We start from the raw sequence: 16,610 nt of genomic DNA on the forward strand, positions 1-16,610 counted from the left end.
AGTAACTGAGAAAGGCCTGCTTCTTTATCTAGCTACCCTACTCCCTTCCTTCATTTCCTCAGTTAACAACATTCAGCCAATACCTGTCCAGTCTCCACCATAGCTTATTTTGATGAATGAATTAAATGATTTATCGTTTGTCTGGTAACTGCAACATGTTATACACATGTGGGGCTTATGATGTAAACTAATATTCACTGGATGGCAGTGCATTTAAATTTGCATTCCTGCCAGGAACAGCTAATATAGGATGCAGCTGGCTAGTGTGCTGTGTTGTTTTAATTGTTCTGGCAACTGTGGAGGTAGCCTCTAATCCATGACCAACGGGGGTTGGCATTCTGCTTGTGCTCAGTCTGAACATAGATCAGAAAGCTGAGGTGGAACCATGATTGCTCTGCTGCATTCGGTTATTTTAAGGCTAGTTGAAGCAGAAGAGTCTCTGTATGTATGTGTAGAAACCAGAGCTCCAGCTCTAGCAGTTAGAGGAAATAACTGTCACTTGTAGTGACAGTTGTGACACTCTACACAATAGCTATGGTGCCATACTGTCCAACACAAGTAAATCCAGCATTCTCTACTGATATCTTATTTGTCTGTTCTAAAATGTTACCTTTGTGTGGCATCAAAGATGCATTTATCTGTTTTCATCTACTTCTTACTTCACACCTTTCATATTGTCACCATCATCTGTGGTCATTTAAAAATATCTGCTTATTGTAATAGAGGCAACACGTGAACAATGGAAAGAAGATAGGATTCATAATCCAATGACTTGGTTTGAGTTTCAACCTTGCAGGTATTAACTATGCAACTAAACTGCTTAACTTCTGAGTCTCAGTGTCCTAATTTAAAATGAGAATAATAATAATAACATGGGACATATTATATTTTGAGGGTACTTGAGATTTTAGAAAATATTTTTACACATCTCATTATCATTGTCGAGGTATCTTAAATATCATTTACACTCATTGCTACTTTGAAATTATCATAGCTGTTAGATCTGCCACTAGATCTTGTTATTTACTGCATTAAAAAAAGATTGCAAGTATATTGCTACATCATAATTTGAAAATACTTTGATAACTGTATTTCAATACAGCTGATTTTCTTTGGATTCTTATTATATTATATTTAAGCTCTTAAAATATATATTTCTGAGAAGGGGTCCATGAAGTTCACCAGATTGCCAAATGGGCTCATAGCACAAAAAAAATTCAGAAAAGTTCCAACTAGATGACCATGAATTTCATCTGTCAGGGTTTAGACCTAATCATCTTTCTTGGCTTTCTCATTCTCTATGTACTCATACATACGAATGTGCATGTATGCTAGACATATCCACCCACACATGGAGGTCCCATATGTTAGTAGTTAAAAGCACGGGCTTTACAATCAGTCTTGCAGGCTTCAATCTCAGTTCTGTTACTTATTAGACAAGTTACTTAATCTGTCTGCATCTCAGTTTCCTGACCTATGAAATGAGGGAAATGAGAGTACCCCAAACTCTTTGTGGTGTCTTGCTATTAAATGAGTTCATAAGTTACAAAATGCTTAACACAGTGCTTATATAACATAACTTTATGAATCTTGGCTCATTTTATTGCTATTATTAGTATGGATGCATATGCATGTAAGTATATTTGTAAATACATGTATATAAGCAAGCATTTATAAAACATTCAATGACCCTAACCCTCAGTGACAGGGTTGAAGTAAAGAAAGAAGGAACCTGAAATAATGGCACTGCTCTACCACTTATGAGGCTCCTTGCCACACCCAACTACTGTGTTGGGAGATGTTATAAACAAAGAGAGACAATGATTCAGAGAGATTTATATTAGTGTAGAACATGGACAGGCCAACAAAAGTTGTAGTAGAATCAGAAATGGTGCTGCTTGGTCACTTCACCACTGCAAATGCCCCGAACACTGTTAGCAGTAATGCCAGGAACCATCATTACACAGTGAATATTTACAAGTTATTTTGTTTGGTTTTCACAAAGAAAGCAGCATCATTTTTTTTCTTAGCATTTAGAGCTTTTTCATTTTGAGACATTTCTGAAACTATGTAAGATTGGATTCTTTTACAGGAAATCCAACCTGATACAATAATAGTAATAACGTTCTATTTATTGTCTACAATGTGTCAGGTGCGATGCTAGATATTTTACAGTCATTATCTAATTTAACTGTCCCACAAAGTGGGCAAAGTGTTATAATCTATAGTTTACAGATGAGGAAACTGAGGGCTCAAAAAGATTAAGTGGTTCAAGCCAAGGTAATATAACTGATAAATGACAAAGCCAGAATTCAAGACTCAGGTTTATCTGACTCTAAATCTATAACCTTTCTACTACATTAGTATTAAAATGAATCTACTAGAATATATTATCAACGATGTCTCTGGTATTCAATTAAATTACTTGAGATGGATATTACAAGAAAAATCTACTTATATATAAATGATAGTCATAGCATGTAAGGATTTTACTATGTATGTTTATGTTTTTAGGGCCCAGGACTGAGCCCTAATTCATCTGAATCTAGATGTAATGAGTTATGTTAAAACATTAATCCATCCACACTAAACACTAAGAATTGCTACTAAAATGATGTCTCATTCAGGGAAAGCCTCTTCACTCCTCCTCCTGAACAATGGGCAGCACAGAAAGTGTTCGATTTAATTAGTTGTGTATGTAGAAAGAGATGCTCATCTGTTTCCATGGAGTCAAACACATCACGACATCCTTCTCCATGGAAACGGAGAAGGGAAAACAGAAAATGCTCAAGTGAATGAATTCACTGAGCAATTGGTGAGCAAAGATTGAAGAAAAAATATATCTCATTTGTAGTACTATGTGACTAGTTTAGAAAAGAGAAATAGCATATATTTAGAGATAGTCACTCTCGTGCTATGTAAAAGAAGGTACAAGATACATTGAAATTTAAGATGTACCTTAATACTAAAAAAAAAACACATTATTTGATAGGAATATAAAAATGTTAGGAAATACCACAGAGCAAAGGTATTATTGTCTTTGCACGGAAGACAAAAATGGCAGAATTCTTAAAAGGTGAACAGTGTTACAGCTCAAAGTCAGTTAATGAATAAGGGGTTCCTTAGACAAGATGACAGAAAACATAGGGGACCAATTTATAAATACATTTATCAGCTCTGTACTCGTTTCACATCATGATTGCTTCTTTGTTTCTAAGGAATTTTTTCTTTGGGGATATAAAATTATAGGAATATTTCAAGTTTTGTTATGTAACACATTAATTTATATGATTGAGCCTGTATAAGTGTTTTGAATTTACAACATACTGCACACTTTGTTCCCTTTGAAGATTATATTTCATGTTAAAATAATAAAAGATTTATTTAGGATATGTTTTCTTGAGGAATTCTGACTTAAATAAATTTTTTTTCCAATGGAATTTAGTCCTAACTTGTCTCTCAGTTCAATTCAACTCAATTCAGATTTAATCTCAGCCCTCTATATAGACTTCTTGAGAGGAAAGATACTTAAAGAATGATTATGATATTTATTTACTCCTTCAACAAATATTTCTCATGTGGCTACTATGTGCCAAGCACTGTGCTGGAATTTGTGTATATAATGATGAACTAAACAGACCTAGTCTATACTCATGGAGGCTCTTAGCTTACAGAGGAGAGAGACATTAAAATAGTCATACATATACACACAGAATTACAATCTGAGATAAATTCTGTGAAGGAAAACTGCAGAGTTCCAAGACAGGACATGATGAACAGATTTCACTGAGAATGGATGGGCAGAGCAGGCCTCTTTGAATAAATGACCTTAATGCTGAGATATGAAGAATGAGTAAGGGTCAGTCAGACAGAGAATGGGGAGAATAGTATTTCAGGCAAAAGCCCTGAGATGGAAAAGGGCTTACAGATTTGGGAAATGAAAATAAAGCAGGTTTTTCTAGGAAGAGAGTGGTGAAATGTGAGGTTGGAGAGGGAAAGAGGTACAGGTACACTTTCAAATTTTATTCCAGGTACAATGGGAAGCAATTAAAGAGTTTTGAGCATGAAAGTGACATAATTGAGTACACAATTTTTAGTACAAGTAAACATGGAACATTTAGCCAAAAAAGTCCAGAAAAGCCAAAGCTAAACTATAGTGTTTAAGATATATAACTAGGTAGTAAAACTACAATATAATTATTACCGTAAACGTCAAGACAGCAAATTAGTCCAAGGGGGAGGGAAGGATGCAGTGGGGTTTCTGGGGGAACAGTGTTCTGTTCTTTGACCTAGTGATGATTACATGGATGTTTGATTTATATTTATTTGTTAAACTGAACATTTATGTTCTATGGACTTCACTATATGTATATTTCAAAATAAGAAAGCATGTTTTATTTTCTTTCAGAAAAATATGGATTGAGATAAATAAGTGGGGATAATAGGTGCAGGTGGCTCAAGAAGCTTGGTTTTGGTGACAGAGGGTGATAATTGTCCCCATATCCATTCTCTCATTCTTCTTTTTGGGAACTGAACACCCTGCGTTTTAGCTGGGCATGATGCCATCCAGGGAGAGAGATTTTTTTTTTAGCCTCTTTTGTCCTAGGTGTGGCTCTAAGTCCACCCATTTCCAGAATGACAAATTGCTATTCTGCACTCTCTCCTTCCCGCTTCCTGCTGGCTGGGCTGTGACTACAGTGGAAGAATCTGCCTTTGACCCAGAGATGGAAGCCACATGTTGAGAATGGCAAAGCTAAGCCCTAGCAGCATCCCTGGACGATTTTATGAAGCAGAGATGTTTATCCACCCTAGGCTGCCCACTTACCTTTGTACTGTTATGAGAATGAAACATACCTCTATCTTATTTAAGTCACTGTTATAGCAGTTTAGCCCATGTACTGATACACTTACACAAAGGAAAGTTGAGTGATATGGTAATACCTTGAGGGGGATGAAGGAACAGAGAAGGGATTTTTAAATAATGGAGACAATAGAGCATGTTTAAATGTTGATAAAAGAATATAGAATAGAAGAAAAGGTTGATGATATAGTAATCCGAGGTTTAAAAAAAATGGAACAAGATCCCTGAGAAGATAGGAAGCAATATAATACAGAGTATGTGTGGAAAAACTGATCTTTGACAGAAAGGGATATTTGCTCTGTTTTAGCAGGGAGAGAGAAGACGACGGGTGTAGCTGTAGGTTGATTTGTAGATATCAGGCTGAAAGATGAGGGAGTTCCTATTTAGTGTTTTCATTTTTGGTAAGAAGCATAAAGCATTAGCAGAGAAGGGACGGAGGGAGAAGCAGCAGTCAGAGTTTTGGTAGAGTGAGAAGGTATGGAACAGTAATTATGGAGAAATGTAGTATGATGAGCAGAGACTGTTGAGTGCCTTTATGAAATGGGTAGTCTTAAATTTAGGGTGTTACAAATCTTCCAGACAGGTTAAATTGTTCAGGGCTTGGCAGAGGTAGATGGATTAGGTCCATCCAGAGCTGGGCTTGCAACAGCCAGGTGTAACAGGTGAGAAGAAAAGGGAGTTTTTTCCAAGGGAAGGATTTTAGTAATAGACCATGGAATCAGGACTGAATAGGGACGAAAGTAAAGACAGAAGGAGACTGATGGTCGAAAGTGGAGAAGATAATGGATAGGGGGTCTCAGTGACATTGAAAAACTATTGTTCTCATTAGCAAATGAGCTGGAACTAACAGAGTTTTAGTTGAATGGTGGATGTTTGAATGAATGATTCAGAGGTGGCTGAAGATGTCAAATTCCAAGCAGTAACTGAATGTAGGCAGCTGAGGTAATGTGAGGATCACACCTCTGATAGAGAAGAGAAACCTTTACAGAGAATGTGGTAAAAGAATTTTGTCTTTGAAGATGAATTGGAGTTTGTTTAGTAGAGAAGAAGGTAAGGGGGTAGAAGGTAGAAAAGGGGAGAAGGGACAGATGTATAGAGAAAACTAAAGACAAAATTCATGGCATACTGAGGAATAGAAAGCCTAGCCAGCAGTTAGGGTGCATGGGTAGTTCCTGGAGAAACTGGAAATGTAGGGCGAAAATAAATTCTGAAAGAATAGGTATGGAAGTTCAAGTAGTGTTGACTTGATTTTAAAGCCCAGGTTGTCAATCATAATGTCACTAGACACTGGTATGTATAGCGATTACAAATAACAGAAATTTTTATCTCATTTCTTTTCTTCGGGACTAATGACTTGTAAACATGTGGATTTGTGATTTTTACAATTCTGGAATATTCTTACCCACTGTCTTTCTCCTATTCACTTTATTCTCTAGAACTTCTCTAGGAAGTTCTTCTAGAGCCTCCATATTGGACCTTTCTCTCACTATAAGATAGGGTGAACACAATCAATTTAATTGAACACAATCAATCAATTGAATCAATGATAAGGAGAACACTGAATCAATTTTAAATCATTAGCAGAAACTAACACACCATTGTAAAGCAATTACACTCCAATAAAGATGTTAAAATTTTTTTTAAATCGTTAAAATTATTTGTAAACATTAGTACTTTGGGTATATATTAAAAGTTACAGCTCACTAGCCAATATCTCATTCCAGATCTCTGCTGTTACAAAGATGAATTAATTCTCTTAGCACCTTAAAGTACACATCCAGATTCAATGCCAAACACACAGATATTTCTCAAGTACTTTTCATCTAATCTTAACCTGTATTTTTAAGTTTCAGGACTTAATTTCTTTCTTGTCCAAGTCCTGAAACCAAATATAAACAATAATGTATTTCCATTAAAATGTGTAAGTAAATTGCAAATTAAGACTAAGATTAACAAACTTCCTTAGGACAAAGAGTTCTTTTTAAAGTTTCTGTACTTAAGGGGAGCTTGGAGCTTACCTATGATAAGCTTGTGAAGAGCACCCTTATCTCCATTAATAGCAGCAGCATGAACTTGGGATGCTAATGAGGAACCAGGAAAGAACAAGTTCTCTGACCTGTTCATAGTCTTCTCAACAACTGGAACAACCTGAAATGATGATGCAACCAATAAGTATCTGTGGGAAATCCATCTCATCAGTTCTAAATGGGTACGTTATAAACATGGTTTACTAGAAATATTTCACCAGGATTCAAAAAGTCTACAGTCCTAGTCTTAGAATTGCCATAATGGAGTAAATTAGGTGACCCCTTGTACAAGTTGCTCATCTGTAAAATGAAAGGATTAGATGCTTCAAGACCCTTCTCAGGGGCTGAGAAAAAAAAAAAGGCTGAATATTTAACATTAGACACAGGGTCCAAAAGTCACAGTGACTTGCTAAGTTAATACAGGTGATTTGATTCCACATAATACTAAATATTAGACTTGATATTGGGAATAAAGGTGATGACCAAGCCACAAAATAGGTATGATGTGAACTTAATTGTCAGGTTAGAATTACCTAGATTTAAGCACTAAATTAGAAGGTACTTCATTCTTTCTCTTATGCCCACAAAAGGAGGAATTTATATTTGTTCTCCCCTTGTGTCCACCAGGGAAATATACCTAGTTAGAGATCTTGACCTTAGGAACTTAACTTGGAAACCACATCATTAGGATAAACCATTTTTCATTAAGGAAAAATTTTGCTTTGACTGGTAGTCTCATATGGTTTGATAGAACCTTCTAGAAATGCATTAGCTGCATAGGAAAATAGTGAGTTCCTTATCATAAGAGTGTTTAAGCAGAGGCTGGATTATGTCAGAAATGCAGCAGGAAGAATTCAAGCATCTGATAGGAAGGAAAGAGGGGTAGTTTCATCAATGATCTTAAACTTCCATCCTAAAGCAAAGATGCTATATCAAAGTTCCAAAGTTGAATGCCTACAAGGATCAGGGAGGTAACAAGGGCAAGAAACATGGGGAGTCATGGGGAACATGGCAAAGTGGAGCATACGTACCTATCTAAAGGGAGCAGCTGTTAATTAGCTACAGTTAGTATCTGCAATAAGGGTAAGCAAGCCCTCTTCTGATTTTACCAGAAACTGACACTCCAATCTCTGTGACTCCCAAGGATCTGAGAGCTTTGTAAAATAAATTTATCACAACTCATGAACTAGTACTTGGCTGTCATTGATGAAGATTTTTGGTTCAAGTTCTGCCTTAGAGTGAAAGCATTTTCTTAATTTTGGTAAAGTCAGCTCTTCATGGCTTTATTTTGCTGACAATCTGAGTTAACGTCTTGGCAGAAATGGGCGTTTTGAGAGACTCTGTCATGTCAGAAAAACCAGTCATATGCAGGATTATATTAAAGTGACTTGAAAGAAGCTACAAAACAGGGGTGGAGGTGGAAACACGGTAGAGGAGTAATTGCACTTGGGATCAAGATCCAGTTCTGTTAATAATATGGAGTGAACACTTAGGCTGCCTCAGCTCTGCTTTTCTGTAAAATATGAAACATGAAATTGGTACACCAAGTTGATCATTCAACAAGTTGAGTGCCAACTATGTGCTAGGCACTGTACTGAACTCTAATGCCTATCACTTTAGACTCTAGGTAATCAGAGTTTTATGCACATAAGAATCACAAAAAACTTTTGAAAATAAACTAAAAATTGTACCTGTTATATATTGGGTTGGCCAAAAAGTTCGTTCGGTTTTAAGTACAAATAAAAGGCATTTTTCATTTTCACGAAGAACTTTATTGAAAATCGTATTCACTAACCAAATGAAATTTTTGGCCAGCCCAATATATTTATATATACTTCATCTCATAATTCTTAGCATTTAGCACAGTAACAGGTGCTAGTGTTCAGTGAATGTTTGTTGAATGAAAAGTCATAGGCTGAGTGCTAAGTCCAGAGGGTGAGCAGGGTCAAAGTTTAGTTTCTTGGAGTAGAGTTCATACTCATGAGTCTCTGCTCTTTTTTAATTCCTCATTTCTATCTCTCCGTCAGAAAGGTCACTGAGTAGTATAGATATAAGAACACTGGACTAGGAGAGAGGAGACCTAAATAAAAATCTTGGCTCCATCACTGTTTAATTTTGTCAGCCTGAGAAATCCATTCTTTAAGGTCCCCCCTCCTTTTTTTAAGCTCAAACGCATACGTATTTTTTTTTTTTAGCGCTAATGCTATTCGTAAATTTTTTACAGATGAAAATCAAAACCACTTTGTTAATTATGAAATGCTATACAATGCAAAGGTATAATCATCATTAACTAACTATAGAACAAGCCAGTGTAATAAATGCTCTAATAATTAAAACCATAGAAAACTAGTGGTGCTGTAGTCATAAGCAAAGGAAGAGTAATTTTGATTAGGACCAAATGGTTGGTTGTTTGGGACGTTCTCAGGGATGGCGACATTTGAGATGGCTATCCAGGTAGAGAAGGGGTTAGGGCCATTCCGGGCAGCAGGGAAGGTGAAGCAAAGGCAAGGAGTAGGGAGAACCACAGAAGAGTTAAATGCCTCACGGCTACTTAGTTGTGAATTGTGTGGCTACGATTGGGGGCACGTGGACCTGGCTGGGTGTTCGTAGATGAGGCTGGAGAGCTAACGGGGGCAGCCAGGTTGTTCCTCAACTGCTTGGCTAACGAAGTTTTAAATTATCCTGCAGGTGTGATCCATGCATTAGTAGCAATCACTCTCGCGCTGAGCTTTTCAGTTTACAACGTGCTTTCCCAGTCCATCCCACATCTATTCCTTACAGGAGCCCAAAGAGACAATTAGGGGTAAGTCATTGACACATTCCACTGAAACCCAGAGGGGTGTCTCGGGCTTTATAACGCAAGAATTGGCGCAGAGAGAAGAGGCAGCAGGCGAGGAGGCCAGTGATGGGAGGTTCAGGCCACAGCCCAGGACAGGAGGGTCGTGAGTTTGAGGCAGGGGCCAAGCAGTGCAGATCGATAGGAGCCTCCCCAGCCAGGCCCCCTCTTACTCACCCTCGCCTCCTCCAGGACTCACGTCCTGGGGGCGGCTCCAGGAGGCACGACCCCCGCTGGGCCGCCCCTCCTGCCAGGTCAGGCCACTACATCCGGCTGGGACAGAGCCCACCACGCTGAAACTGGCGGAGCCCCTCGGAAGGCCGCCCGAGACGCTCGACCGCACAGCCTTCTGGGAATTGTAGTTCCCGCCCTCCGCCCTTTCTATCCCACAGAGCCCCGCGCGCGGCGGGCTCGGTGGACCAGGGCCGATAGCCTGATGGGAAAAGAGTTCTTGGTGCCCAATGACGTGCTCTTTGAGAATGGGGCAGGACTACATATTCCGATGTGCTCCGAGGTAGGCAGGACCCGGAAGTGAGGGTGTGCAAGGCCTCTCTGGAAGTTGTCCCGGGTGTTCGCCGCTGGAGCTCCGGGTCGAGAGGACGAGGTGCAGCTGCCGGGAGAATCCTCCACTGCCGCCGGCTCCCGGAGCCCAGCCCTTTCCTAACCCAACCCAACCCTGTCCAGTCCCAGCCGCCAACGCCAGTCCCTGCCGCGGACCCCGGCGTTACCATGAGTCCTGCCGTCTTCCTATCCTTACCCGACCTCAGATGCTCCCTGCTGCTCCTGGTGAGTGAGTAAAGGAATGACAGACCCTTCGGCAGATATTCGGATGGCCTGCCGCCCTCGCCGAGGGGGACACAGTTGCCGCTACCCTTGCTTTCCTATCTTTTCCCCTGGTGGCGAGGAGTGCACCCTCCCCCGCTGCCTTCATTCTCGGCATCCGTCTGTCAGCTTCCCAGGCCCGGGGTTCCCGAGGCCTGAGAAGCCACGGTCGAAGGTGGGACCTATAAACCGGAGATTAGCCCTGGGAGAAGGATCTATGGGAGGGTCACGGCGAGCAGCGCCCCTTCCCCTGGAGTTCGGAGGTTGTTTCAGTCCAGAGGGCTCACGGACTTTGCGGTAGACTGAGTACAGAAGGTCGGGGCATAGACCTACTGTTCCCTCCCACCCCCTCTTTTTGGGAAGAATGTGAGGCCGACAGGTGCTGGGGTCTTGTGCATCTCGCTCTGGAGCCCTAAAACGGTGCCCGGGTCGGCGGAGCCCTCTGTTGTGGCTTGATACGATTGGTTGGGAACCCGGAACTGGAAATTGGTTTGGTGTCCACTGGGGGAGTAAAGGTTTGAAGGGTGGAGGCTGTGATTACCAGAAAGCCTCAGCTCAGAGCCGCCCTCAAATCTGGTTATACCTCCCGAAATTTAAACAGAGTTGTTCTTCAGTGCTCCTGATTTGTGAATGACCAGGTTTTCTGCATGCATGTGCACTTATTCCTTAACTTCCTCACCGGCTCAGCACCATCCCATCTTGTAAAGGAATCTTCCTACAGTCCCTCTTCCTCCAAATACATCTTGAGGGTGCAGCCTAAGTGATCCAGGCTGCAGGTCAAATTGAGACAAAAGTAAAGGACTAACTCCAGGTGGTAAAATGATGGACCTTTAACTGAGCTAGTGTTATAATACGATATTTGAAGTACTTTAATTGTAGTAGGTTTTTAAAAAGCTAAATTTAAGGTGAACACTAAGTCAAAATCAGTCTTGACAATGTAAAAAAATATAATTAAATGACTCAGGAAGGCGTATAGCTGGTTACCAGCAGAACTGGGATTTGAAGCAGATCTCTGACTCGCAGTGCTTATTCTGCCATATCACGTTACATTTTTAATATTTGTGTTTGAAATAGTTTCTCTCTCCCTCTCCCTTTTCCCTCTCTCCCCATTTTCCCTTCTCTCCCCTCTCCTTCCTCTCTCCCCTCTCTTTTCTTTGTGATTTTCAAGTCATATTCAAAGGCCATACACAGTATTTGGACCTTTTCAGAGGATAAGTGCTATGAAAACTAAGGGGAATGTCAAAGTACTTTTGAGAACTAAAAGTTGCATATAAACATGGTGATGTTAAATGATGAAGTGTCTTATTGGGAATTCTTATAATTATATGGTAATGAGTGGCTTCTGTATAGAGGAAAATACTCTGTAGAGAGCTGTTTCTTGGTAATTGCATTATACTCTGTGGCTCTCTTCCTTCTAGCAGTACTGGAATAATACTCATTGTTATCAGAGACCACTTTCTCTTTAAGGATAATAGATACTAATCTTTCCATATCCATGGCCTGAATTATGAGTTGTTTGCCAGAAATTACTTTTAGGTTACAAAAAATATGAAGGGCAAAAAATCTTAAGAGATGGGAAAGAAAAGTTGAAATACTGAATAGGAAAACTACATCAGATGCACTGTTTGGTTGTAGAGCTAAGTTTAAGAAGGAGAAAAGAATTTATTTTGAAATAACTCATACTTTTTATAGAAAACCTACAAACCCTGTTAAGCATAGAAAAGAGTTTTTTCTAATACTTTTAAAATCTAGTTAACATTTTGTATACTTATCTCTCTGAGTAAATGTAGAGGAATAGAAGACATTTTCGAGAATACCTGTAAAGGTTAGTATGCTGGAAAATAAAGCCCAAGAAAAGGTTTAGTAAGCCAGAGTTACAAGTCGAGCTAGATTCAGTTTGAACACAGTATTTACCAAAGTAGTTTTAATAGTCATATACCAGTTAGCAAATATTTATAGAACATCTGTCTGATCACAGTTTGAAATACTTATCTAACTGGCAGTTCTGTTCTATTGATGGAAACTGCTTACTCAGTATCCCACCTGTCTAAAAATATACCCTTTATCTTCTCCAATGTGCTTTCTTCCTCCTCCCTCCAACTTCCCCTCTCAGACTTCAAGTTTATTCCCTCCCACATACAGCCATTGAATATCCAAGTTTCCCCCTAGCTGAGGTCATTTTTTTCCTTAAATGGCCTGCTATAAGAAGCCGTATATTCTCTTACCACAATAATTTTTTTTTTTTTCAGGTAAACTCTACCTCAGCCCTAAAGAATTAGATGTATTGAGAGTTAGTGGTATTCATAAGATAACAGCAGGAACATAAAATCCTAAACTTCTGCAGGCAGGTAGTGGTTTTTTTTCCCCCTGATGTCAAAAGCATGTTGGGACATATCATTCTATGCCTAAAAAGCCTTTCTGGGATGGGTAACTAAACACAGAAGTTCAGTGTGATAACTTTTTCCCCCTGAGCTTTTATGTATAGATATCTTTAAAGTCAGGGTCTTAGAGAATGAGTTCTTTTATTTCAGGCTTGCTTTTTGAAACACCCCCATTGCCTTTAAATTATTTTTAAACTCCACTGAATTTGCAGCATGTCTTGGACAAAGTGTGGTAGTATAGGGGTGCACTGATTTTGGATAAATCTGAAGAAAAATTTGAGTCACCTGGCAAATGCAGAGAGGCATAATTCTCCTGATACCTTTTCTGTACCTCACGAATATTTATTGTTTCTGTAATGGTTTGAATTGATCCATTAGGTATGTGATTACAACTTTAGTTTCTGAACTGTATAATCTCTGCCTGCATAACTGTTCATCATATTTTGTGGATGATTGGAATGCTGGAGACAGCAAGGTTTCTCTGCTAAAACCCCATGTATATAATGTCTGGATTGGGAAATTCCTTCCCAATTGTGTGCTCTTTTAAGGAGAACTGAGCTGCCTGAATTTGAGGAAAGCACCCAGCCAGATGTATCTTGGCATTATCTTTTTTTTTTTTTTTTGCGGTACGAGGGCCTCTCACTGTTGTGGCCTCTCCCGTTGCGGAGCACAGGCTCCGGACGCGCAGGCTCAGCGGCCATGGCTCACGGGCCCAGCCGCTCCGCGGCATGTGGGATCTTCCCGGACCAGGGCACGAACCCGTGTCCCCTGCATCGGCAGGCGGACTCTCAACCACTGCGCCACCAGGGAAGCCCTCGGCATTATCTTTTCATTTTGCTTTGTGACAGTCATTACTTGGCAGCTTATAGGATAAGTTAAATGGACATTTCATTTATCACTAACCAAAGGATCAGTTACTTATTAATTAGCCCTTTTCTGCTTATCTTTCTACCTGAGATGGGTTTATTCAGGATTAAAAGTGATCATTTTCCCCTTAAATTAATTATTTCTTAGCAGTTGTTCTTCCTGCATGGGTTGTATACAAAAGTTTTGAAAAGCTGAGATAAGAGAAATAAGACTAAATTGGAATGAAGTTGTCTGATATAGCCTAAATGACCTTCTGTGCTTCAGAGGTTTGTAACCTGCTCCAGTTGTTTTATTGAGAATGCTTTCTTGTTAATCACTTAATGGTTTATGTTTATAGATCATAAGTTGTTACTAGCTCTAATTGCCTTGTGCCTGGACCTTAAGGCTTTTACCATTATTGCTCCTGGTTTGTTCAATATGTATAAGAAGCCAAGAAAAGTTTGCTTAGGAAACTAAGTAAATCAGAGAGCTAAGTAAACATTTATTTAACTTTATAAGTACCTTAAAAATAAGTACAGTAGAATTCAGAGATGTCACTTTTAGCCATTAGTGCCAATGATACATACTGATTCCTACCTTCAAGAAGAGTACTTTTGGAGACATGTAGTTCCATTCATAACTCAGTGAGTTATTTATCCTATTGACATGACTTGCCCCAGATCAGTGGTTTACAAAACTTGGTGGCTCATTGGAACTGCCTGGGGCAGTTTTAATACAATGATGTGTAGGCCCTACATCAGGCTAGTTATATCTGTGGGATCCAAACACTGTTCTTTGTTTGTTTGTTTTTAATTCCCAGGTCATTTGTTTTTTCTTTAATATGTCTCTCTAAAAGATAAGAATTAAACAACAAAGCAAAAACCAGAATGCCATTATCACATCTAGAAAAAGTCACTGAAATTTCTTTATGTGATCAAATATCTAGTCAATGTTCAGATTTTCTTGACTGTTTCAAAGAAAAAAAAAATTTTTTTTTTAAACAAATTGAACGTTCAAAGCAGGAGCTATATAAGGTTCATACATCCCAATAGGCTTATATGTGTCTTATAAAACTTTACAAATCTATAGGCTCACTCTCCATCTCATTTTTTTCCCTTGTAATTTATTGTTGGGGAAACTGGGTCCTCTGTCCTGTAGAATTTGCTACATTCTGAATATTGCTGATTGGATCCTCATAGTGTAGTTTCATGTTTCTCTGTTCCTTTTGTTCCCTATAAATTTGTAATTAAATTTATGTGGGCTTAACCATCAACTCAATATATGGTTAGGTTCATTTGTTTCATTTAGCTTTCAGTTTTTTAAAAAATATCTTCTAATATATAATTATGTAAAATTTACTGCTTCCAAAGCAGATCTTTAAAGCAAACTATGTTTACAGCAGGCCAACTTCTATCCCTGTCTATTCTACTGCCTTAACTTCCTCCTAATATAAGAGACATTTAAAATTAAAAATTTTTTAAAAAATTCTTCCTTTTAAAAAGAAAATGTAAGCAATCTACTTGCACTTATATATTTGTGTATATTTGTTTCTCCCTCCCCTTGATAAACTCTAGCATATTATTCATACTTTCTCTCTCCACCTCTTTCTGTCCCCTTTTAAACTCTATAAAGTGTATCCTAGAGATCAGAATAGAAATATTCCCTATTTCTTTTAAACTGCTTATTGCTCCTCTGGGTAGATGTGCTACTATTGTTTCCATTCTTTTGCTTTAACAAATGTGTTAAACTACTTTGCAAAACTATTTTTGCTAGTGTATCTTTGAGATAGATTCCTGTAATTGGCGTTGCTCAGGCAAATGGTAAATGTATTTGTAACTTTGTAGATGTTGCTAGATAGTGGAAGGAGTTTTGCCGTTTTGAGTTCTCACCAACAATGTAACAGACTTTTCTCATATCCTTGCTAATAAGGTTGATGTCAAATGATTGGGTGTTTGTCAATCTGATAGGTGAGAAATGGTATCTCAGTGCATTTTTTTTTTTTTAGCTGTTGGGGGTAGGAGTTTATTAATTAATTAATTAATTTTTGCTGTGTTGGGTCTTCGTTTCTGTGAGAGGGCTTTCTCTAGTTGTGGCAAGGGGGGCCACTCTTCATCGTGGTGTGCGGGCCACTCACTATGGCGGCCTCTCTTGTTGCGGAGCACAGGCTCCAGACACACAGGCTCAGTAGTTGTGGCTCACGGGCCTAGTTGCTCCGCGGCATGTGGGATCCTCCCAGACCAGGGCTCGAACTTGTGTCCCCTGCATTAGCAGGCAGATTCTCAACCACTGTGCCACCAGGGAAGCCCTATCTCAGTGCATTTTAACTTGATTCTCTTTTCATATGAGCTTTTTTCTGTGTAAAGGCCATTTGCATTCTTTGACACAGAGTTCTTAACCCTTTATCTCCTTAGTTGATCCAAGGATGCAGCCAGATTGAGAAGCACTGGAATATATTACTCTATTCAGTAATATTTCTGTTGGGTTAAAACTTGTAAAAGCCTTGGAAAAGATGTCTGATTGTCAGTTAATTGAAAACATTTTCCACACTATAGTAGCTCAACTTTTAGATGCACTATATCTTACTTCATCGTTTGTTAAAATACTATTATTTTAATATAAATTATGGTATTTTTAATATAAAATATGGTTATTGGTCATCTCCAGCTTTTCACAATTGTTAAAAAAAATGTACAAATGATACATATACAATGATGTTCACTGCAGGTCTCCAAATATATCCTCAGGTTAATTTTCCAGAATTGTATTTCTTAGATCCTATGGTATATCTTTTATTTAGGATTTCTGATACATTGTACAAATTTGCCCTGCTGAAAAGT

General features: G+C 38.8%; 2 protein-coding genes across 4 annotated transcripts in view; one reads left to right on the plus strand and one right to left on the minus strand.

Moving 5' to 3' along the window:
• The window catches only part of INVS (inversin), a 143,597-nt gene extending 133,538 nt beyond the window's left edge, over positions 1–10,059 (minus strand). For all 3 annotated transcript variants that reach the window (XM_060014430.1, XM_060014428.1, XM_060014429.2), the window contains exons 1-2: positions 9,902–10,059; positions 6,880–7,009 (exon numbers count right to left, since the gene is read on the minus strand). In XM_060014430.1, coding sequence (XP_059870413.1) covers positions 6,880–6,985 — 106 coding nt within the window. In that variant the 5' untranslated portion in view covers positions 6,986–7,009; positions 9,902–10,059. The remainder of the gene's footprint in view (positions 1–6,879; positions 7,010–9,901) is intronic.
• Positions 10,060–10,229: 170 nt separating this feature from the next.
• Positions 10,230–16,610, plus strand: part of ERP44 (endoplasmic reticulum protein 44) — a 92,321-nt gene continuing 85,940 nt past the window's right edge. The window contains exon 1 of the mRNA XM_060014432.1: positions 10,230–10,510. Coding sequence (XP_059870415.1) covers positions 10,454–10,510 — 57 coding nt within the window. The 5' untranslated portion in view covers positions 10,230–10,453. The remainder of the gene's footprint in view (positions 10,511–16,610) is intronic.

Source organism: Delphinus delphis, chromosome 6 (genome assembly GCF_949987515.2).
Source record: "Delphinus delphis chromosome 6, mDelDel1.2, whole genome shotgun sequence".
In the NCBI taxonomy this organism is placed as follows: domain Eukaryota; kingdom Metazoa; phylum Chordata; class Mammalia; order Artiodactyla; family Delphinidae; genus Delphinus; species Delphinus delphis.